Genomic DNA, 23,723 nt, shown 5'->3' on the forward strand with positions numbered 1-23,723 from the left:
ACACTGAGGTGAGCCATATATGAAAACGCCTTGCCTTCGGACTTCAACAGATTGGCAAGAGAAGATGCACTCACCAACCCTTCCGGGGACCTGTCAGAAGCTATCTTGGCAATGACCACAGACCAAAAGTCCAGCCAAGAAACTGTGTGCAACATGGAGGCTACCGTAGATTCCAATGCTGAGGCATCCTGCAGAGACAAGGACGGAGCCACCGACCACACCTTCTCCAAAGTCAATCCCTGCTCCAGGCAAATGACGTCTGGGTTAAGATGGTGCGACATAAAAAAAGTAGAGTTCATAGCAAAGTACGTGGGAGTAGTAGCTTGGTAGAGCCCTTAGCGCGAAGCGAACCGTCCCAGTCCAAAACAGAGGCGTTAACCTTACGCAAGGAATGAAGACGACCAATCCTGACTACTTTCCAAATTGTTGAAGCCATGAATGAGATCTACAACTTCCAAAAAGGAAGACAAAAATTCTTGAGTGTCTCCCCTCCTGCTCCAGCAACGGAGACCGACGACGAGAAGGATGTGTAGGCTCCACTAAGGCACCTTCTTCATTAAAATTAACGGTAGGATCAGCAGCCCAACAGCCCGAAACACCAAATAACCTTTCTGGGCTGGGTCCACGCGTCGGCTCCTGAGACTTACCCACTATAACACTAGGAACATCAGTACGTTTTCCTCCAACAGATGATTCATTAACATGTCCGTGAATGGTCATGGGCGTGGCAAACTTACAAACGTGAGTTGGAGAGGAATCCCGAACACTCGAGATCGAAGTAGAATCCTCGAGAATCAAACTCTTAGAAGCATCAGTGAGAGGGGCAGGCAAACACTCCTGCTGCAGCAACTTCGCACTCACCACCTTCAACCTATTGACAGGCGCCTTGAGATCCTTACTGCGACGAATAGGCCTTGGAGAAGAAGGAGCACTTGCATCATTTGCACGGACAGGGGAGGTTGCAACACACTCCCGATGTGCATAAACGGGGGAGGCTGCAACACACTCAAGATGTGCACGGACGGGGGAGGTTGCAACACGCCCACGATTCGATGCAGAGGACGAAGCAGCTGCTGCAGATTACACAAGGGAAGATACACTAACACTCTCTGAAACACCAACATTCTCGAGAACACATCCACGTAGTTCCTCCCTCATAAGCGAAGAGAAAGCAAAGCCCTTAGCCTTTTAATGCTTGATACACCGACGTGGTGTAGAGGGGGAAGAGGGAGAGGAAGACAGTACAGTGGTACCTCAACATACGAAAGGCTCAACTTCCGAAAAATTCGAGTTACGAAAGCAAATACGAATATTTTTTTGGCTCTACATACGAAAATAGTTCAGGATACGAAAGGTTGTTGTTGTAGTTCAGGATACGAAAGGTTATTGCTGTAAAGTCCCGAGATTTGCCTGGACCACCGATAACAATTTTAAAACTCGCGAGCCGCCAACTGAGTAGACTCGCCACCATCCTCCTGCTCTCCCATTGGTTCCTGATACTAGTCACCGCCATAAGATCCTGCTCTCCTATTGGTCAGCATCTCTCCCATCATGCATCTACGTAGCGGCGTGCTTTTTCGGCCACTCGGTAGTAGCATCGTTTCTATACGCGCACCGAATTTGTTCGTTCTATACGATTTCATTTATTAACGTAAACTCGTTAGTGATTTCGTTGTAGTACTACTTTATCAAGTTGTGTGAGAACTTTACTACATACGTATACGTACTACATAACTTAATTATGTACAGTATATACGTAGTCATGGGTCCCAAGAAAGTTGAAGTTCACAGAAAGAAGAGGATGCTTTCTTTGGAGACAAAAATGGAAATTATCAAGAAGTATGAGGCTGGCATGCGGTTGTGTGTGATCGCTGAGGAATATGGCCGAAATCCGTCAACGATAGGCACCATCCTTAAGCAGAAGGAAGCCATCAAAGCAGCTACACCTTCCAAGGGCATCACTATTTTATCTAGAAAGAGGAGCCACAAGCACGACGAGATGGAGAGGCTGCTTCTTGTCTGGATAAAAGACAAAGAAATCGCTGGAGATACGATAACTGAGACGGCAATAAATATAATACACATCAATCAAGTCTTCGAGAATAATTTTCAAAAAGAGGGTGACACTTGAAATTGTATCATGAAGAATTTCTTTTTGATATCTCATATAGTACTTAATAATGTTGACACCAAACCTTTTGCATTTCAAAAATGTTCTTATAAAGTGACAATTTAAATGATGTGTAATAATATGCCATTTTAATATGAAAAAATTAAGTTTTCATGCAAAAAATTCACTTATTGAGGACTCCGAGCAAAACGTTGTAGAACAAGTGTCTGATGACATACTCTAATCTGGCTTTTGGGTTTAGCAAAACATAGTATTCTCAATCATTTCCAAATATATGGGCTGAAGTGCTTTATTAAAATCCAGTCTGAATATTTTAAATTTTAGTGTAGCCACTGTTCATCCACAAAGGAGTTACTCTTGTGGTCCCACCAAGGTTCCATAAGACAGACCAACCAATATAAAAGAATTCTCTCATAGTTGATCGTGGCCAGGATAGTGCCTGTGTACAAAAGGACTCAAGCCAAGAGGGTTCTTTCCCTTGCCTACAGGGATTTTCCCTTCATCCTTCTCACAAGTGACTACAACACACAAGTTAGTCAAATACCCATTATTCATTTGGTCTGCACAATTACCAGAAGCAACACAGGTCACAGTAGTCTCATGTTGATGATTTGGTGAAATTTATAGATATTGTTGCAGGAAAGTTAAGGACTTAGCCTTAATCCCTGTAAAAGTTCATTGATATTGTTGTAATTAGCAATAACTGTTGAATCCCAGTAGCCAGTTGTACAACCTCCAAATTAAGGATTTTGGATTAGGCTATTAGGCTACACCATGCTACTCAGATTTTGCTGTCAACTTTGACCAGTTTTTAAAATTTTATTTACTAGGAGTTTTACCACTGAAAATGACACTTATGATAAAATAGTTTTATATAGTATATGTGTTTACCAAATAATTACATAGCTATGAGCTTCCTACCTATGGTAACCTAAAAATATTTTCATAATAATGTTTCATTTATATCTACCAAGTAATTACATAGCTAACAATTTCTATGTACCGGCAGCTAGAACTTTAAAATCGCGGTAGCAATTCTTTTGTTTTGGTGCATGTTGGTATCCCTGCCCACTACCGGGGGATAGGTAAACAACTTGGCAAAGAAGATAAATTTATTTATGCCTTATCATCCATGAGACAGGAGGAGGGCGGGCTTCCATTCTGTAATTACTTGATAAGCATAAAGAAAACCTTATTTTATTACAAAAATATCATTTTTATTTAAGTAACTTAGCAAGTAATTACATAGATGATTCCCATATTGCTAGGATGTAGGATTCATGGATGAAAATCTATTGAAATTATAATTGATAATAGCATGCGAATAGATTTTGCGAAAGATTTTGCCGACATTAACACGATGCTTCTTGTTTCCTTACCTATTCAGTCAGCTATAGCAATCAACACTGTCTCTGGAGCAGCTCATCTCAACTAGCAGAGGTGTGGGGTTAGACCAGGGTCACCTACTACACATTGGGGACCTTACAATGAGGAATTCACCTAGTGCTGTTAAAGCACAGACATTGCCCCTGCCCTGGATGCAGTACCGTGAACAACAGCACACAGCCAGAATACCAACAGATTACATACACCAACTATTGAAACCATCACCCTACCAACGATTCTGGAGGGTATCCAGTACCAAGTACCCCCAGACTCCCCTAGGACTTAACACCAGTTTTCAAGGCGAAGAGAAAGGTAAGAAGGAATGCTTCCTATGCCTCTTCTACCATTACCATGCCAACCACAGCAAATGGACCCATCACCAACTCCCAAATTCTTGTTAGTCCCACCTACTGGACTGCTCATCAAGAGTCACGCCACACTACTAACTCACCCTAATGAACACTCCAGTAGGCAGGGCTAACAAGAATTTGGGAGGAGTTGATGATGAGTCTTATGCATGCAGTGTGGGGGTGAAGCCTAGTGTAAACCTGCCTTTAGAGAGCACCACAAGCTATTGGAAAGTCTTCTGATGCTTCCAGTCCTGTGGATGTAAAACTTCAGAGCTCTCACTAGATAAAGAATCCTTTTTTTCATCCTCTGCTCCTATGCTAGACAAGCTCTGATGTAAAAGAGCGAAGCCAAGGTTTCGTAGGGTTCTCATTCTTAGTGAAGCAGCCCCAAGTATATGAGACTAAAGCATCTCCATTAGAGAAACCCACTCTCTTATCAAAGGCTTGGACTTCACTCACTCTTCTGGACAAGGATAAGGCTATCAGGAAAAGTTTTTTCTGGTCAGATTCCTGAGTGTAGCAGCAGCTGGAGGTTCAAAAGGAGACAAGTCAGCTATTTCAGGAATACTTCTAAATTTCATGATACCTGCTGAGAGCCTTTACGTTTGCAGGTATCAAAAGACTTAATAAAGTTCAATAAGTCTTGATTCGAAGACAAGTTTAATCCTCTGTGCCTGAATACAGATTAGCATGGCCCTGTATACTTTGATTATAGGAGAAGACAATCCTCTAGATGTCCTTAGGTACAGAAGAATGTCGGTAATCTGTCACAGATGTTTGGGAAGAAGAGAACTGATTCCTTCTGCACCAAGCACGGAAAATGCTCCACTTGTTCTGGTAGACATTGGAGGATGACTGTCTTCAGCACTTCGAGATCGCCTTTGCAGTAGCTCTCATAAAACCCTTTGCTCTGAGGGGTTGGATGATAGCTTCCTTGATGGAACCTCAGCATGTGTGGTTGTCATCTAAGCAGTATTGTCTTTGGGGGAGTAACTTGGGAAAATCTGCTAACACTTATCAGGTCTGGAAACCATTCCCTGAGAGGCCAAAATGGGGCTATGACAATCATTGATACATTTTTGTATGACTGGAACTTTTGTAAAAATGATATTGTTAAACTACAATAAAGTTTTGTACATACTTACCTGGCAGATATATACTTAGCTATAGTCTCCGACGTTCCGACAGAATTTCAAATCTCGCGGCACACGCGACAGGTAGGTCAGGTGGTCTACCTTACCCGCCGCTGGGTGGCGGGCGTATGAACCAATCTATCTCTCCAGCCAGATTTTTTCTCTTTCACCTGTCTCCTGAGGGGAGGCTGGGTGGGCCATTAGACGTATATATCTGCCAGGTAAGTATGTACAAAACTTTATTGTAGTTTAACAATATCATTTTTGTACATGAACTTCCCTGCCAGATATATACTTAGCTGATTGGCACCCTTGGTGGAGGGTAAGAGACAGCTAAAGTAATAAGGAGAGATAAGAAACAACTGATGTTGTAGGATATAAATAACCTTGGTTCTTACCTGTTCAGGCAGAAGACTTCATTGATATTATCTCTGAGTCTGCGTTGCCTGGAGAGCTACAGCTAGGACGTGACCTGATGCTGAAAGACTCTCGGATCTACCACTGGGATGTGTGATCCCTTTGTGTGGTAGAATCCAAGTCGGATCCTGTTAAAGGGAGTTCGTCCCTATCTTAACAGGTCCTAACCACTACTACTGCAAGGAGCCACACTCATCAGACCACCTAACCAAACTACTAAAGATTAGTATTACGACCTAAAGAGATGCCTTCATGCATCCTCTTTAAGGCAACCAACAACAACAAATACAAGGGGGAAAAATTTATACTACTAAACAGGATGAGTTCCAGCTCCCTGCCCCAGCACTGAATCCGCAGATACGTCGGGCCCAAGGCGAAGCATTTTTCGTAAGGGATTCTCACATCACGTAAGTAGTGGTTCGCGAACACTGACTGACATCTCCAGAATGTTGTCTCCATCAGATTTCGCACGGACATATTCTTGTTGAAAGCAAGAGAAGTTGCTATGGCTCTTACTTCGTGTGCTTTCACTTTAAGAAGCCTAAGATGTTCTTCTCTGCAGGATCCGTGTGCTTCTTGATGAGGCTTCTCAAGAAGAAGGACAATGCGTTCTTCGACAATGGGACGAGTAGGGTCTTTTACTGAACACCACAGGACCTCTCGGTTGGCTTTCAGTTGCTCTTTTCTTCTAAGGTAGTATTTCACCATTCTCACTGGGCAAAGAGTTCTCTCGGTTCTTCTCCTACCAAAGAAGATAACCCACGAATCTCGAAGTTCTTGGGCCATGGACTTGATGGGTTCTCATTCTTTGCAAGAAAACCAGGAAGGAAAGAGCAAATGAGAGAGTCCTCCTTAAAACCCACATTACCATCAATCGCCTGAAGCTCACTCACTCTTCTGGCGGAAGCTAGAGCCATCAAAAACAGAGTCTTCCTGGTAAGGTCTCTGAATGAGGCTGAATTAGGGGGTTCAAACCTAGAGGACCCAAGGAATTGAAGGACTACATCCAAATTCCAGCTAGGTGTCTTAGGATACTGCATTTTCGTTGTATTAAACGACCTAATAAGGTCCTGTAGGTCCTTATCTTCCGATAAGTTGAGGCCCCTGTGCCTGAAGACATTCGCCAACATACTACGATAGCCTTTAATCGTCGAAACGACTAAGCCACATTCTTGTCTTAAGAATAAAAAGAAGTCTGCAATTTGATTCACAGAGGTACTGGAAGAGGAAACGTTATTCCTCTTGCACCATCTTCTGAAGACATCCCACTTCGATTGGTACACTCGTAATGTGGAAGACCTCCTCGCTCTAGCGATTGCCTTAGCAGCTGCTGACGAAAAGCCTTTCGCTCTGACCAGTTTCTGGACAGTCTGAAGCCAGTCAGACTGAGAGCGGGGAGGTTTTTGTGGTACCTGTCGAAGTGGGGCTGTCTGAGTAGATCGCTCCTTAGAGGAAGCGATCTTGGAAAATCCACTAGCCATTCCAGCACCTCTGTGAACCAATCTTGTGCTGGCCAAAAGGGAGCTATCAAAGTCATCCTCGCGGAATCTGACTCTGCGAACTTTTTTTTTAAAGTCAACCCCAGAATCTTGAAGGGGGAAACGCGTATACATCGAGTCCTTTCCAATCGAGTAGGAGAGCGTCTATCCCTATTGCTCCTGGATCCGAGATGGGAGAGCAATACAGATCCAGTCTTTTGTTCTTTGCAGTTGCAAACAGGTCTAAGAGAGGCCTGCCCCACAACTTCCAAAGGCTCTGGCAAACATCTTGGTGCAGAGTCCACTCTGTGGGAAGGACCTGATCTTTCCTGCTGAGGAGATCTGCCCTTACATTCCTTTCTCCCTGTACGAATCTGGTGGTGAGAAGTTTTATCCCCCTTTCTTCTGTCCACAGAAGAAGATCTCTTGCTGTTTCGTACAGAGAGAAGGAATGCGTCCCCCCATGTTTCCTGATGTATGCCAGAGCCGTGGTGTTGTCCGAGTTTATTTGCACAACTGCTCCTGTCACATCTGACTCGAACTCCTTCAGAGCAAGCCACACGGCTATTAGTTCTTTCCTGTTGATGTGCCAGGAAGACTGGTCCCCCATCCAGGTTCCTGACACCTCCTTGGTTCCCAGAGTCGCCCCCCAACCTCCGTTTCCTTTCCGACGCATCGGAGAACAACACCAGGCTGGGTTTCTGGGATTGAAGAGGCAGTCCCTGCGAGAACTTGTCGGGATCCGCCCACCATGCTAACTCCTTCTTGATTTGAAGAGTAATTGACAGGGAGAACTTCAAATCCTGAGAAGGACGACTCCAATTCCGATGAAGAAAGAATTGGAGCGGTCTCAGGTGCAACCTTCCTAGGGAAACAAATTGCTCCAGTGAGGAGAGCGTCCCCAGCAGACTCATCCACTCCTCACTGTGCATACTTCTTTCCCTAAGAAGGTTGTTTGACTTTTTGCGAGTCCCGGGCTATCCTCTCCTGTGACGGAAAAGCCCGAAAACTCAGAGAGTTCATCTGGATCCCCAGATAAACGCACTCTTGAGCGGGAATCAGACTTGACTTCTGCAGATTGACCAGAAGTCCTAAGGAATAAGTCAAATCCAGGGTTTTCTTCAAGTCCTTCAGACAACGATCTCTGGAATTGGCCCTTATAAGCCAATCGTCGAGATAGAGCGAAATCCTCACCCCTTCCAGGTGAAGCCATTGTGCCACCATTCCTCATGATGGCCGTAAAGACTTGGGGGGCCGTGGAGAGGCCAAAACACAGGGCCCTGAATTGGAAGATTCTTCCCCCCATCATGAATCTTAGAAACTTCCTCGAGGAAGGATGGATTGGTACGTGGAAGTAAGCGTCCTGTAAGTCCAAGGACACCATCCAGTCCCCTGGACGGAGTGCTGCTAACACCGAGGCAGTGGTCTCCATCGTGAACTTCTTCTTTTCGACGAAGAAGTTCAGGGCGCTTACATCCAACACCGGTCTCCATCCCCCTGAGGATTTCGGAACTAGGAACAGGCGGTTGTAAAAGCCTGCCGAAAGATGATCTGCCACTAGTTCGATCGCCTCCTTTCCAGCATCTGATCTACCGCTAGTCGGAGGGCTTGATTCATGATGGGGTCCCTGTATCTGGCCGTCACTCCCTCGGGGTATTCGTCAAGGGAGGCCTCGAAGAGAACGGGATTAGATAGCCCTTCCTCAAAATTGACAGGGTCCAGGCATCTGCGTCTTCTGGGCCCAGACTTCTGCAAACTGTAAAAGCCTGGCGCCTACAGTTGTCTGAAGGACTTGAGTCTTACTTGGGAGGTTGATTGACTTCGTAAAAGTCCTCCCTCTTCTGTTTGGTTTCCGACCTCTGAACGAAGAGGATCTAGAGGTAGATGCCCCTCGAAAGGGGTTCCTGATTGAGGGTCTGGCCGTTAGCTTTCTTTGTCTTAGTCTGGAAGGTAGGGCGCGGCTTCCTTGCAGACTGTGCTAGAAGGTCCTGCGTAGCTTTGGCAGAGAGAGCCTTCGAAATGTCTTGAACCAGGTGTTTAGGAAACAGCTGTGTAGAGAGAGGGGCTTTTTCAAAGACGATCTCTGAGCATGTGAGACCGACTTTGTTAAAAATGAGCAAAATACTGATCTTTTCTTCAAGACCCCTGCTCCAAACAGTGAAGCTATTTCGCTGGCCCATCTCTCACCGATTTATCCATACAGGATAAGACACAATTCAAATCCTCCGGAGAAAACGTGTCCGGTCCTTGAGTTTTCTTGGCTAGGACTCCGAGGGACCAATCGAGAAAGTTGAAAACTTCCAAGACTCTAAAAATGCCTTTTGAGAATGTGATCCATTTCATTCATTGCCCACGTAGTTCTGGCCGAATTCAAAGCTGATCTTCTAGTGGCGTCTACTAGTGCCGAAAAATCTGCGTCAGCTGAAGACGGAAGGCCCAGTCCCAAGGGTTCTCCTGTTCTCATACCAAAATCCTGTCCTTCCTGAAAGCTTCGACGGAGGGAAGGCAAACATTGTTTTCCCCGCTTCCTCTTTAGTACGCATCCATGAACCGAAACTCTTGAGCGCTTTCTTCATAGAAAGAGTAGGCTTCATTCTCCACACACGAAGATCCTTTCGTTGCTTTCGCTGTGGAGAACAACGAGTGTGGAAGAAGGAGGAGCAGTAGGGCTCAAAGACTCTCCGAACTCCTGAAGGAGAAGTTCTGTGAGCTTCTTGTACGAAGAAACTGTTGCCGATGTATTAGTTTCTTCCTCAGAGGCTTCCTGGTCTTCTTGAGGAGGAGAACGGGGATGAGGATCCTTATGAGAATCCTTAGATGATTTCCTAGCTGGGGTACAGTGCGATGAAGGAGACAAACGTCTGAATGAGGAGAAGATTCCAAAGTAGAAAGGCGTACAGGAGAACGACGAGTTGTAAAAGAAGGACGCTTATCCGAAAATCTTGTCTAAACTCGCATTCTCTAGAAAGACCACGTCTATCCCTAGGGAAACTACGAGAGGGAGAGCGCCTGCTCAGATCCTGTCGCCGATCGTGAGGAGAGCGGCTACTAGGCGCCGAGCGCCTATCTGTCACAGGGCGCTTAGTGGAATCCTGGCGCCTACCAAGCGGCGAAACGTTGCTAAAAATAGGGGCGCCTTTCAGGAGCAGGGCGCTTTAGAGGCTCTTGATGCCTACGAAGCGGAGAGCGGCTGCTACGCTCCGAGCGCTTAAACGAAACAGGGCGTCTGCGAGATCTTGGTCCTACCAAGGGGAGAACGTCTGTAAGGCTCGAGCGCCTAACAGAATCAGGGCGCTTGAGGCGTTCTTGACTTCTAGCAAGAGGAGACCGATCAGGAGTAGGGAGTCTCGAGAACGAAAGAGCGCCTACTAGGAGAACGAAGCAAACGAGGATCAAGGTGTCTTTCTCCAGGAGAACAGCTACTAAACGAATGACGCTTACCAGGAGCAGGGCTCCTACTAGACTCTTGATGTCTTACAGGGGAGGAGCGAACTCCGTGCGATGAGCGCCTACCAGTCACGTTATCCGACGCCCGACTACAGTAGTCGGAAGGAGAAGTGCGCCTACTTTCAGAAGGGCATTCCCTAGGTTCTCTGAGAAGACGAGGAGAAGAAAGAAGAGACGGAGACGACGAACCAAGTCTTCTATGACCTGAGCGACTCTCTCTTCTTGCACGAACTCTAGAAGAAGGAGAAACAGAAGGGGCTGAGCGTCTACCCGAGGCAGGAATCCGATTTGAGGAAATATCTTCATAGTCCAGGAGCGCCTATCCGTCGAATGGCGTCTCGACACCTCCGAGCGGGAGTGGTGTTCCTCTCGTGAAATGTTACGATGAGTAGAAGAATCCTCAAAGAAGGAGAACGCCGATTACAAGGAGAGCGCTCTTCCGACGAAACGCGCCTCGATCTCTTGATCGGGAGAGACAAATCCTTCCTTCTACGCGATCTCGATGCCAAGGAGTCCGCCAAGGCTGTGATGACTGAGTTGTAGGCCCGCTAGTACTCGAGAAGGAGAGTCCCCAGGATCTTCTTCCGAAGCAAGCTCAGCGCGAGGCGCGGGAGAAGGAGGGCGATCACCGGATCTCCTAGGCTTCTTTGCTTGCAAGGAAGCTACATCAGAAAAGTTCTGGGCGGGCTGGACGCTAACGTACTGAAGGGAGCCTCCGCAGTCTCTTCAAGGGCGTGACGCCTCCTTAGAGCTCCACCCACGCTTCGGCGAAGGAGAAGAGGATGACGAAAAACACTGGCGAAGAATATTCTTCTTCTTACGATCCAAGGCAGCCTGGGAGCGAACTTCAGGATCTGCCCGAGGGGACGCCTGACCGGTGGGGGCTCTCCCTAGCCCTCCTGCGGCTTTCGACTTTCCTCCTCCACTGGAACTGGGAGTCTGGAAGAGGTCTAGGCCTGGAGGCACTAAGGAGCCGGTCAGACGCACCCTCCACATCACTGGGAGGTACACTGCACTTATCATCACTGACACTCTTACTTGCTCAGTACGAAGATTCTTGTCTTCCTTAGAACACAAGGAAGCCTTTGAGGCCGCCGCCTCCGAAGACGAATCTACGGCTCGGTGCGGGGAGCAGGAGCTGAGACCTGGGAGGAAGGTTCTAAAACTACATTAATGTTAGTTTTCATTCTCACTCATTCTCGACCTGCTCGAGCTCCTTGAAGAAGCTTTACGTACCCTATCCCTTTCAAGTTTCCTAATATAAGAAGAAAGAGCCTTATATTCATCTTCGTTCAAAACCTCACACTCTTGACACGGGTTACTAAACGAACATTCATTCCCCTACATTTAACACAGAAAGTGTGAGGGTCCACCGCAGCTTTCGGTAACCTCACCTTACATCCATCGGTCACACATACTCTAAACAAAACCGGAGTTTTGGAAACAGAATCAAAATCAGACATTCTACAGGAAAATCCAGCGCAAAGTCAATAACGGTCCACAATCAGCGTATGCCAAGCCAACATAGAGCGAATACGTCACCAAAATGTTCAAATCAATCTCCAGGCAAGCGAGAAATGAAGAATATATCGGAAGAAACGACAACAGTTGTTATCGCTTCAGCGACAGAAAAAAATCTGGCTGGAGAGATAGATTGGTTCATACGCCCGCCACCCAGCGGCGGGTAAGGTAGACCACCTGACCTACCTGTCGCGTGTGCCGCGAGATTTGAAATTCTGTCGGAACGTCGGAGACTATAGCTAAGTATATATCTGGCAGGGAAGTTCATGTACAAAACCTCCCTAATCATTCCTAGGAGTGGAAAGGCATGAAGTTCCTTGTTTGACCAATCCAGAAGCATGGTATCCACTGCCCACAACTTGCAAAGATCTGAGCAGACTGCTAAAACATTCCTCTTGCCCTGCACCAATCTTGTCACTAACTTAGTTTGATTTGCATTAGCCCAAAGAAGAAGGTCTCTTGCTGCCTCGCAGAGAGCGAGAGAGAATGAGTGGGTCCCTCCTTGCTTGGAGATGTATGAGTTGGCTGTTGTGTTGTCCGAACTTACTGTCACTAGGCAGCCTTGGACCTCTGGAGAGAAAGCATATAATCCCAGACTGATTGCTGTCAGCTCTTTTAGGTTGATGTGCCAAGCCTTTTGAGCCAAGTTCCATGTCCCTGAAACTTCCTTGTTGCCCAGCAGAGCTCTCCAACCTGTGTTACAAGCGTCTGCAAACAAATTGAGCTCTGGGTTCAGAGGGGAAAGGGACCTCCCTTCCAGTAGTCTTTTCTCTGATCGCCACCAAAGCAGATGCTGTTTCACTTTTAGCGAGATCAAGAACACAACGTCTTCTAAGAACTTTCCTCTGTTCCACTGGGACTGAAGGTAAAACTGACGGATCCTAATGTGAAGCCTGCCCAGCAAAACGAACTGCTCAATGGAAGATAAGGTTCCAAGAAGAAGAATCCAATCTCTGGCAGAGAACTTGGAAAGAGATAGGAACTTCGTCTACTGGGAAAAGACTTGACTCTACCCTGTTAGGGGAGAGAAAGGCCAAAAAAGAAGTCCAGTGTCCTTCCCAAATAAACTATCCATTGAGTTGAGACTAGTTGGGATTTTGGAAGGTTGATAAGATCAAGCCCTTGAGCTAGCACCAAAGTCTTCTGTAGATCTCCCAGGCAGCTTAGTTCTGTTGGGGAGCGATTAAGACAACAGTCCAGATAAAGGGTGATGATGACCCTTTCAGGTGTAGCCAATCTGCAAGAGGAGCCAGAACGCGAGTGAACACTTGCAGCGCCATTGTCAGACCGAAGCATAGGGCCCGAAACTGAAAGACTTGGTCTTTTGAAGACAAAACTGAGGTATTTCCTTGAGTCTGGATGAATGGGGACATGGAAGTATGGATCTTGCAAGTCTATGGAGACCACCCAGTCCCCTCTGTGGATGGAGGCAAGAATCAAACAATTTGTCTCCACTCTGAATTTTGTCTTCAGTGCACTCACGTCTAGCACTGGCCTCCAGCCGCCTGATGACTTCAGGACCACAAAAAGATGATTGTAAAAGCCCTTTGTCTGAGGGTCTTCCACTCTCTTGATTGCTTCCTTTACAAAAACAACAGACACCTCGTAGGCCAGAGCGGAATACCTCTCTGAGCCATGTGGGTATGCCATCAACACGATGGGCTGCTTGACTAAGGGTGGATAGTTGACGAAAGGAATAGAGTATCCTACTCTTAGAACCTCTTACCACCCATTGCTCTGCTCCTCTTCTGCTCCTTCTTGCCAGAAATGATGGAGCCTGGCACCTACTGCTCCATAGGAAAGATTGCCCTCACTTCTTAGGGGTGGGCTTCGAGGATGACTTCTAGATTGCATTGGATGGAAAGTGGACATTTCCTCTCATCTTTGGTTGCTGTCTCTGTTTTCCACTACGAAAGGGCAACCGTTGCTAGGGAGAAGCAGATTTAGTAACAAAAGACGGAGCTTCTCTGGGGTGTTGTGACTTCTGCAAGTTGGGCACGATCCCATTAACGACATCCTGAGAGAAGACGAAGTTGCAAACTACAGGTGAGAAAAGGAGAGCCAATTCTGGGGTGAAGTAACTCCTTCAGCTATGAAGGATGCACATTGTGAAGGTGGAAGTGATCTAGTGGGAGCTGTCGCTAATGCCTCTGTTCAAACAGGGGAGAAGTCCTACGAGGTCAGCAGACACAGATGGAGATATTGCAGAGGAAGCGCCCTGAATTTTCTTACCAAGGGCACCAACAGACCAGTGCATAAAGCTAACAAATTCAAAAATCTTGAAAGAGATTTTAAATGTGGTCAATCTTGGCTGAAGAAAACATCACTTTTGCCACCATGAATGCCGATCTCCGAGAAAACTCAGTAGGTCCTGAGAAGTCCCTTTGGGCAGAGGCAGAAACACCAAAGAGGAAGACTCCCCAGTGTCGAAATGGGAGTGCCTTCTCTTAGGTAAGCTAATAAACAACTTCCAACCTCACCCATAGCTTTCTTGGCTGAAAGCAAAAGCACCAACTGAGGAAGATCAAAAGAATCTGAAGAGACTGTGCTCATCTGAAGAGTTATAGCAGGAGACACAGGAGTAGCTGGCTTGAAAAAGTTGAGATAACTTTTTAAAAAAAATTGCAAAAGAGCTCCAAAGGCTGTCAGCGGTTTAGAGTCTTCCGTAGCAAGCGCTTCCTCTTCAGCAGAAGACACAGGAGACAGATGAGGGTCAGCTGCGTCGATTGAAAGAAGAAATGAAATACGAGGAGCCGCGGGCAGAACTGGTGCCGCAAGAGGCTCAGGTGCAGACGAGAGAACTGGAGCCATTTGGAGCTTGGGTGGACAAAGGAGACTAGGCGTTACTGGGCGCTCCTGGGCTCTGGAGGCTCGTGCATCAATGGCTCTGTTGCATGCATGTGCCATTGAGGGATCCAGAGTTGAGATAAGATCAGAAACTACACATACTGGAGCCACAAGAGAAGATAAATTGCTCCCTGGCATCACTGTGAGCAGGCTAGATATATATAAGTCGACCTATCAAATCGGTGGTTGTTTTCAGTAAAACTAGTTTGGCACGTTTTTCTTTAACTTTTCTTGCAACTTTGAAAAAATGCATTAAAAAATTGTAAAACTTAAAGAAATCTGATAAAAGGCAATGGTTTAAGCTTGCAAGCCCTCAGCCACCTTTAACAACATACTTTTTTTTTACTTAGGTAAAGATTTCAAAACCTTTCCAAGGAAAGGTTGGAATTAAAGGGGGTCATCTTTCAGACTATGATATTTTAAGGTCAATTTGGTGTAGGATGGTACCTTAAGGTATGTATTTGTTGTTTGGCTATTAAAATAGGCAGTTATAAGTGTTTTAGAGGGGGGTTCCAATTTATCACGGACTTCAGTTTATCCGAATGCTCGGAGTCGACTGAATAGTGTACATATATATCTACATATGTACATATATAAGTATAGATTATATATGACTTTTTCATTTAAACTGTAATTTATTGCTAGTATTAAAAGATAAGATAAAATAACTACTACCATACCTTGAAAGGATGGCATGCCTCCTTCATCACCTTCATGTACTGTATGGTGTATTGCTGTGGCTAGTCTTAATGTCCTCAGCTCCTCCTCTAAGGTCGCTAACTGCGCTAGTGTGCTGGATTCACGTTCTGCGGCACTCCTTGTATCTGAGGCCTGGTTACAACAAAAACAACTGTATTATATAGCATGGTTTATAAAATTGAATTGACTGCACTATGTGATGATTCACTTTAATTACTCTATACACAATTTAATATCATTACATAAAACTTTTATTAGCATATGTAGTAAATACAAAACAATATGTAAAATTTTCATGAAAAAACAAACTACAAAATTTAAAAATATTCACTTAAGTATTAGCATTCAACTAACTACTTGGCTCTACATCCAAGTATGATTATCATAAGAGTAATGTGCCTTTTATCAGTGCAATGCATACCCATGATCCTGTCTGATGATACAGTATAATGAAACCATTATTTTTTTTATTGCAAAGCTTAAACAAAAATGAAAGTAAAATTAACTACAATGGTGTCAAACCAGTCCCAAAGTAAATTTGTGCACTGTTCATACCACAAACACAGAAACTCCATAAAATATGATGATGAAGTAATGAAAATACATAAAAGAATTAGACATTTTTTTTACATTAAGTAAGATTCAATAATATTAAACATTCCTCTTGTTATTCAACTGTGTTATTGTTAACTGCTAACTTTAAGGGCCTATAATGCATTGGTGACAAATTCTGAGCAAATAAAATCTACATGAGCACAAATAGCACCACCACTGACAGAAACAGATGAATAAATTCTAGGAGGGTGTCATTATCAACTTTAATATTAATGCTTACAGAGATAGCAATGACTGTTTCCTGTTTTTCTTATTTATGTTCCATTAAATTTTACTCTGAGTGACTTGTTACCCTGAACTGAGCCACAGCTTGCAGTTAATGTTTTTTATTAGATAAATGTAAAGCATTCTATGAAAATACTTTAAGACTTCAATATAATGCTACAAAATATGACTTAATTTTTTTCTATGGAACACTTCCAACTAAACAGCCTACGAAGTTTCTCTTTACAGGGTTCAATGAATTACCTATGTTCACTGGCAAAGTAGTCTACATGTTCAGGGCATGACTAACATATCTTACATGACATTTTAGTAACTAATATAGCGTACGGTGTACTACATAGGAACCACATTTTGAGTGCATAACAACCTGAACAGAAATGGATGGAAAGATGAATGTAAGATATTTAAGCCCAAAATGCACAACCTGAAGGCAAGAGAGAATGTGCTTGGTAAAATTCTCAGACCCTACAACATCTCTTATTATTGATGTTGACTTAGATTGGCTCAAGAGTTACTGATCAGTATTGTAGCCCCATTCAAAAATTCTGTTCATCCTCAGCTCATTACAAAACTGTCTGTATTTCTGGTAATCTCTGATCTATTGGTAATACAGCACAGTGGTACCTCGAGATACAAAATTAATCCGTTCCAAGGCGGCTTTCGTATCTTGAGGTTTTTCATATCTTGAACCGCATTTTACATATAAAATGGCTAATCCGTTCCAAGCCCTACAAAAACACCCCGGTAAATTTTATAACAAAGCTAAATTGACCAATAAACAATGAAACACTACAACAATTTGGACCATTCAATACCTAACTTAATACGTACTAATACTAATATGTACGTACCTGTAAATAAAGTGTATTAGTGTACATGGTATACAAGAAATACTGTATGTACGTACGTACGTATGTAGTAAAATGTGGAACCTTACCTTTCGAGTGAGGCTATCTCCGAAAGTGGCGACAGAGGAGGACAAACGGCAGAAAACTTCTTATAGTACGTACACTTAACTTTGCGAAACGCATTAAAAAATGTCAGGAAACATAGACTCAACTTTACGAAACACATTAACAAAACAAAAAACTTAAAATTAATTTTTTTTTCTTTTTTTGATTTTCACATTTTTGTTTACTTTTATATACTTTATGTTTTTTTTACAAAATTTCAATTTCTTCACCACTTTCAACTTTCTGTTTTTTTGTAGTATCAACTGGATCTTCCCTTTTTGCTTACTCCTACTAAAGGCCTCTTTAAAATATAACTATCCAAGGAAGATTGTTTCTGCCTACTTTTCACAATGTTCCTGAAACAACTTAGGCAAACATCATCGAACTGAGCAAGCATACGACCTGTGTAAGCCTTTTCGGGGTGTGTGTTTTCTACAAATGATTGCACCTTATGAAAAGCAGCTAAAACATCCTTAATTTCTGCTGTTGTCATAGGGTCGTCCTCCTCCTCCTTCCCGCTGCTAGAGAACTCTTCTTGAACAACGTTATGTTGCATGGCCTCCAACTCCTCCAGGTCATCCGTCGTAAGCTCCTCTGTGCTCCTCGAGAAGGTCATTGAGGACGACGACCAGCCCCATGGACTTGCCGAGTGCAACGATCTCATCAATATCTGGTTGTGAAACAGTTTCAGGATCGTCAACTGTTCCTGAATCTGCAGCACCAGCTTCGCCCACCTCAAATCCCTCTAAGTTTCGGGCGGATACGGCATCAGGGCAGTTTCCTCCACGAAGAATTCAAGGTTTGCCTCGAAACCTCCTGCCAAGCTTGATCGATGAGTCGGATGCATATGACAACATCGAAATGCTCCTTCCAAAATTCACGCAAGGTGAGGTTTGTGGTATCGGTGTTGTCGAAACATCTCTTGAAAAGATGTTTCATATACAGCTTCTTGAAGTTCGATATCACAAGCTGGTCCATGGGCTGGAGGAGAGGGGTGGTGTTAGGCGGAAGATAAAGAACCTTGATAAAAGAATACTCCGCTACGATATCTTCCTCGAGGCCAGGAGGGTGAGCAGGGGCATTATCCAACAACAGCAGACATTTCAGAGGGAGGAGCTTCTCTTCCAAGAATTTCTTCACTGTCGGGCCAAAACACTACCCAGGATTTCGCATTAGCCCTCCACATCACTGGAAGCGTCTTCTTTACCACTTTGTGGGCCTTGAAGGCTCGAAGAGTCCCCGAATGATACACAAGTAGGGGCTTAACCTTGCACTCCCCACTGGCGTTCGAACAAAGTGCAAGCGTAAGCCTGTCTTTCATAGGCTTATGCCCAGGTAGCTTCTTCTCTTCCTGCATGATGTACGTCTAACGAGGCATTTTTTTCCCAAAAAAGGCCAGTCTCATCACAGTTGAAGACTTGCTGAGAACTGTAGCCTTCCTTGATTGTCATCTCGTCGAACGTCTTAATAAAGGCTTCAGCCACTTTCGTATCCAAGCTGGCCACCTCCCCATGCCGCACCACCGAACAGATGCCAGTCCATTTACAGAATTTTTCGAACCACCTATGAGAAGCCTTGAACTCTGGGGTTGGCGTCGATGTCCCTTCTCCGTCATCTTCGGCCTGGGCAATCAAATAGCCTTGTGGGAGATTGCCGTCTCGGTTATCGTATCGCCAGCGATTTCTTTGTCTTTTATCCAGACAAGAAGCAGCCGTTCCATCTCGTCGTGCACGTGGCTCCTCTTGCTAGACAAAATAGTCACACCCTTGGAAGGTGTAGCTGCTTTGATGGCATCCTTCTGCTTAAGGATGGTGCCTACTGTCGACGGATTTCAGCTGTATTCCTTGGTGATCACACTCAATTGCATGCCAGCCTCATACTTTTTTATTATCTCCATTTTTGTCTCCAAAGAAAGCATCCTCTTCTTTCCTACTTCAACTTTCTTGGGACCCATGACTACATATATACTGTACGTAATTAAGCTATGTACTAGTACGTATACGTATGTAGTAGTTCTCACACAACACGATAAAGTAGTACTACAACGAAATCACTAACAAATTTACGTTAATAAATGAAATCATTTAGAACGAACGAATTCCGCGTGCTTACGATACGGATGATGCCGCCAAGTGGCCGAAAGAGACGCCACTACGTAGATGCACGATGGGATCATGGGAGAGATGCTGACCAATAGGAGACCAGGATCTTATGGCGGTGACTAGCATCAGGAACCAATGGGAGAGTGGGAGGATGGTGGCGAGTCTACTAAGTTGGTGGCGCGCCAGTTTTAAAATCGTTATCAGTTGTCCGGGCGAATCTCGGGACTTTACAGCAATCACCTTTCGTATGTCGAGGTACCACTGTAGATGTTTCTGCTATGCTTCATGAGAATAATAGTTATTTTACTTTTCCAACTGGTAACAGTCACACAGTGAAAGGCATTCTGGGAAATGTATAATTCTAGAGTACACAAAGTCCACAAATTATTGCTGAGTTATATTTGTAACACTTAGGGCCTGGATACACGAGCACTAAAAGCGTTGCGTTGCTGATGCTGTCTTTTACAGAGCGAGGTATCTTCCTGTGCTTTTCAATGAAAAACCACTCATTTGGACTACATGAGCATTACTAGCGTTGCAATTGGACGTGTTACATGGCCGTCAGGAATTTCTAACGGCAGTGTCGACATTAAAAGCACGCGCTGGTAACGCCTTGCCTGACTACACGAGACGTTGATGGTGCCCAGCTACTAGGAAGGCACCAGATATGGTAGACCTCTGGGCTCCTCTACAAGAGTACCAGGGTCTAAATGCCACTCTACACCAGTACCACGAGAGACAGCACAAGGGATGATCAACACGGACAAATTTATTTGTGAAGTTGAAAGCAGGCAGGCATTATATAATACCAAAATTAATTATTATTGCAACACGAGTTATAAAAGCTATGAGCTGGCCTGAAATAGGGATGGCAATGTTCCCAGACTGGAATGACAAGACGGAAGCAGAAAAAAATACAAGAGGCACAAGCCTGTCACACATTCTACTTGAAAATAGTGCTTGTGTAGACTGTCCAAAAACTGTGTTAGACAGCGTCAGCAAGGCGACGTTTCAAGCGCTTGTGTATCCAGACCCTCAGTCATTTACGGACATCTGTATGTGTTAAACCTATTTATTTGGAACCATACTGTTTATTAAGGCAAAATGGACTAAGTTTGGAATTACACATATCAGACAAAAATTACAGATTTTTTTCTGTAATTAATTGTCATTTTTTTTCACATTAATTCAACAAGAAAAGATGTTCTGGGTAGTATTATAATTTTCTATTTAAAAACTAGTTTAAAAAAATAGCTCAATTAGACCTAGTGCATTTTCTACTCTTCATATCAACTGTCATCCTAGATCACACCTATCAAATTTGCATATGTTCAAGGAAATTTGGGAATCATAGATAACCTAAAGCGAGTGTGGCTGGTATATACCCAGTTAGGTTTTCTTTTATTTTCTTGATTACATTTATTTTTCTTTATTTTGGAAGGTGTTCCACCTCCCGAGTTCAGCAAGTTTTACTGGTTTGGCCTTCCATCTGCTTTCAATCCAGAGGAATTAAAACTGTAATGAGGGGTTTCTTAGATATGGTTGTATCTTCATCTGCTTTCAATCCAGATGAATTGAATGTCTGTGATGTGAGGTCTGTTAGAGATTGTTATTTCTTTCATCTACTTCCAGTCTAGATTAATTAAAAGTCTTTGATGTGAGGTCTGTTAGCAATTATTTCTTTCATCTATCTGCTTTTAGTCTAGATGAATTAAAAGTCTTTGATGTGAGGTCTGTTAGAGATAGTTATTTCTTTCATCTGCTTTCAGTCTAGATGAATTAAAAGTCTGTGATGTGAGGTCTGTTAGAGATTGTGATTTCTTTCATCTACTTTTAGTCTAGATAAAGTAAAAGTCTGTGATGTGGAGTCTACTAGATACAGTATTGCTGTTTTTTCATCTGCTTTCAGTCTAGATAAATTTAACCCTTGATGGATGAATAGCTTCTCAAGAGTAGTAGTTAGTAGTAACAGCTTTGGGGTGGTAGACGAATTGATCCTGTAGAGAAGTAATATTAAGCCCCTTCGATTTGGAAAGAATTGGGCGGGAAAGAGGTGCCCATAAATTCACTAATGGAAACTTTTAAACAGGCTAAAATCAAGTCTCAGTGCATGCAAGCTTAGCAGTGATTTCATTTGCTCATAAATATACCAAAGGGCTGCTGTTGGTTTTAGTTATTATTAGAAACCAGTCAGTATTAAATTGTTAATGAGGGACACCTCTGCATTTTCTCATACAGTTTCCATATTTCTAGTAGATTTTATTAGAAATCTATGTTAACTTAAACCCTTTGAGGTTTGTTAGTTTTGACAGCCATATATGTCTGTACAGTATTATTATTTTTGCACTAGCTATGTAAAATTTTAATTCAAATTGTCATACCATTTGGGACTAATATCCTGTGTATTCATTTGTTTAGTTTGCTCAAGCCACTGTTTTTAAATGGCTTTAGGTTATTTAATTATGCCTAAGATTCTTTTATATCCCGTCCTTTAGGTTAACCTAGAGCTCATGGCAGACATCCCAAAGGGTCTGTTTTTTTCTACACTCTAGTAATACTGGCCACAAGCTCAAACAAATTTGACTACACTATGTACAGTAGGTGGCATAGTTATTCTTGACCCATAGGCACTACAGCGGCAAACCATAGGTCTTCCTAACAGGCAAAAAAAATAACAAACAACCTATGTTTGCACTTAGTTTCTTGTTCTTTGCTACCAAACCTAAATGTATTTGGAATAAAGAATGGGGCCTTGAAACTAGTGGCTTGATCCTGGACCAAAAATGTTTTTGGGTTGTTATGATTAGAATTCAAGAACTTTTCGTAACCTGTCAATTTCTTTGTAAAGCTCTTTGACAACAAGACAGCTACTACGCTATCAAAAAACAGGTTTTGATGTTGGAAAAACCTAACTTGGTAATCGCTGTTGAGTCTTCAAAACCCTCCCACTTCCCTGACGAAAAGATGGCTTTTGGGTAAGGTATCGTCTTACAATGACCAATAGAAAGGAATGGTGGCTTGGTCAGATTTTTGTCGAATGTAAATATGATGGTGCGTATGCGCATAACCACTTATTCTTTTTCTTGCAGTTTTGATGTAGTAGGTAAACTGCGTATTAGCATTCGCTGAGGATAATAGAAAGTGCCCTCTTATCCTGAGTCCATTTATACTCTATCATGTGTTATAATGTTTATCATTGAGACAGATTACCCAGGCTTAAGACCAACTAAGAGAATTCTTAGACATTAGTCTGATCACCATGGAGCTCTGGATAGACCAAGACTAGGTTTTTCCTACTTCACCGATCCCCACTATCAGCGCAGATAACCAGGGATCAGTGCTATTATCGCCAATATTTGGTTATTGTCACCCTGTCAGGAACCGAAGCCCCAAATAACTGAAGTTTGCTTATTTACTGTTTATATAGTATAGGCACTCCTCATTTAACAACTGGGTTCCGTTCCAGTGACCACGTTGTTAATCGAATTAATCGTTAAACGCATTATTCTCTTTATTTCAACTAATAACATTAATTTTCAATCATATATTATATACAGAACTAGTTTCCCACATAGCCTCCAACTAGGCAAAGTTCTGACAACACTTTTTATCATTTCATTACTCCTATATTTTAACGTCATCATTTTATAACTTAATAATGAATAACTTTCTTTAAAATATTATACATTATTTAACACATTTGGCCTACTAGTAAGTCAATACAATCCTACGACAATACAGTAAAAAACTTTTCATAGAATCTGCACATTATTTAGCTGTGAATTTCATATTCTAAATTTGGTATTTCATAAATATATCTATTGGTTTCTTCGTCATTTATTTTTATTGTAGAGGGTAGCGAGATGAACAAAAATAATGAATGAATTTCAGCAATCACGGGGCATTTGAATGTCGCTGTCAAAACGTAAGCAAAGCACAAAGCTATCTATTGAGGAAAGTGAACGCTAAACTATTCACTAATGGGATAAGCATTTCCTAGCATTGATAAAGATTTACGTTTGCACTTCTTACCTCTAGTATCATCTGATCTCATGGGTGACATATTGATTAAGTATGTAAATACAAAAATATATAAAAAATTATCAAACTGTATTACATGTAAGTCCTTCAAGCATACTAAGAGTAAGGAATTTGTGCATGCCAAATGTCTCATTGTTTTGATTAAAAGGATTGACTTGGTATAGACTTCTAAAAAAAAAAACATTTATTTTGAAGTTAATATAAAAAAACATATTTGCACTCTTTCTATTCATTACTAAGAATTATTCTCACTTAAAAAAAGGAGATATGGAATGATTTTTGCTTTCTTGAAGTTGTAAACAAATGTGGTGTCACCCGTTCCCCAATGTAAAAAACAACTAATGGCGGCTTAATCAAGCCATTTATTGGAGTTCCCAG

At 43.1% G+C, this 23,723-nt stretch overlaps 1 protein-coding gene across 3 annotated transcripts in view; it reads right to left on the minus strand.

Moving 5' to 3' along the window:
• Positions 1 to 23,723, minus strand: part of LOC135217296 (uncharacterized) — a 317,399-nt gene that overhangs the window by 14,139 nt on the left and 279,537 nt on the right. For all 3 annotated transcript variants that reach the window (XM_064253051.1, XM_064253049.1, XM_064253050.1), the window contains one exon: positions 15,391 to 15,541. In XM_064253051.1, the coding sequence (XP_064109121.1) occupies positions 15,391 to 15,541 (151 nt within the window). The remainder of the gene's footprint in view (positions 1 to 15,390; positions 15,542 to 23,723) is intronic.

The sequence above is a fragment of the Macrobrachium nipponense genome, chromosome 7 (assembly GCF_015104395.2).
Source record: "Macrobrachium nipponense isolate FS-2020 chromosome 7, ASM1510439v2, whole genome shotgun sequence".
In the NCBI taxonomy this organism is placed as follows: Eukaryota; Metazoa; Arthropoda; class Malacostraca; order Decapoda; family Palaemonidae; genus Macrobrachium; species Macrobrachium nipponense.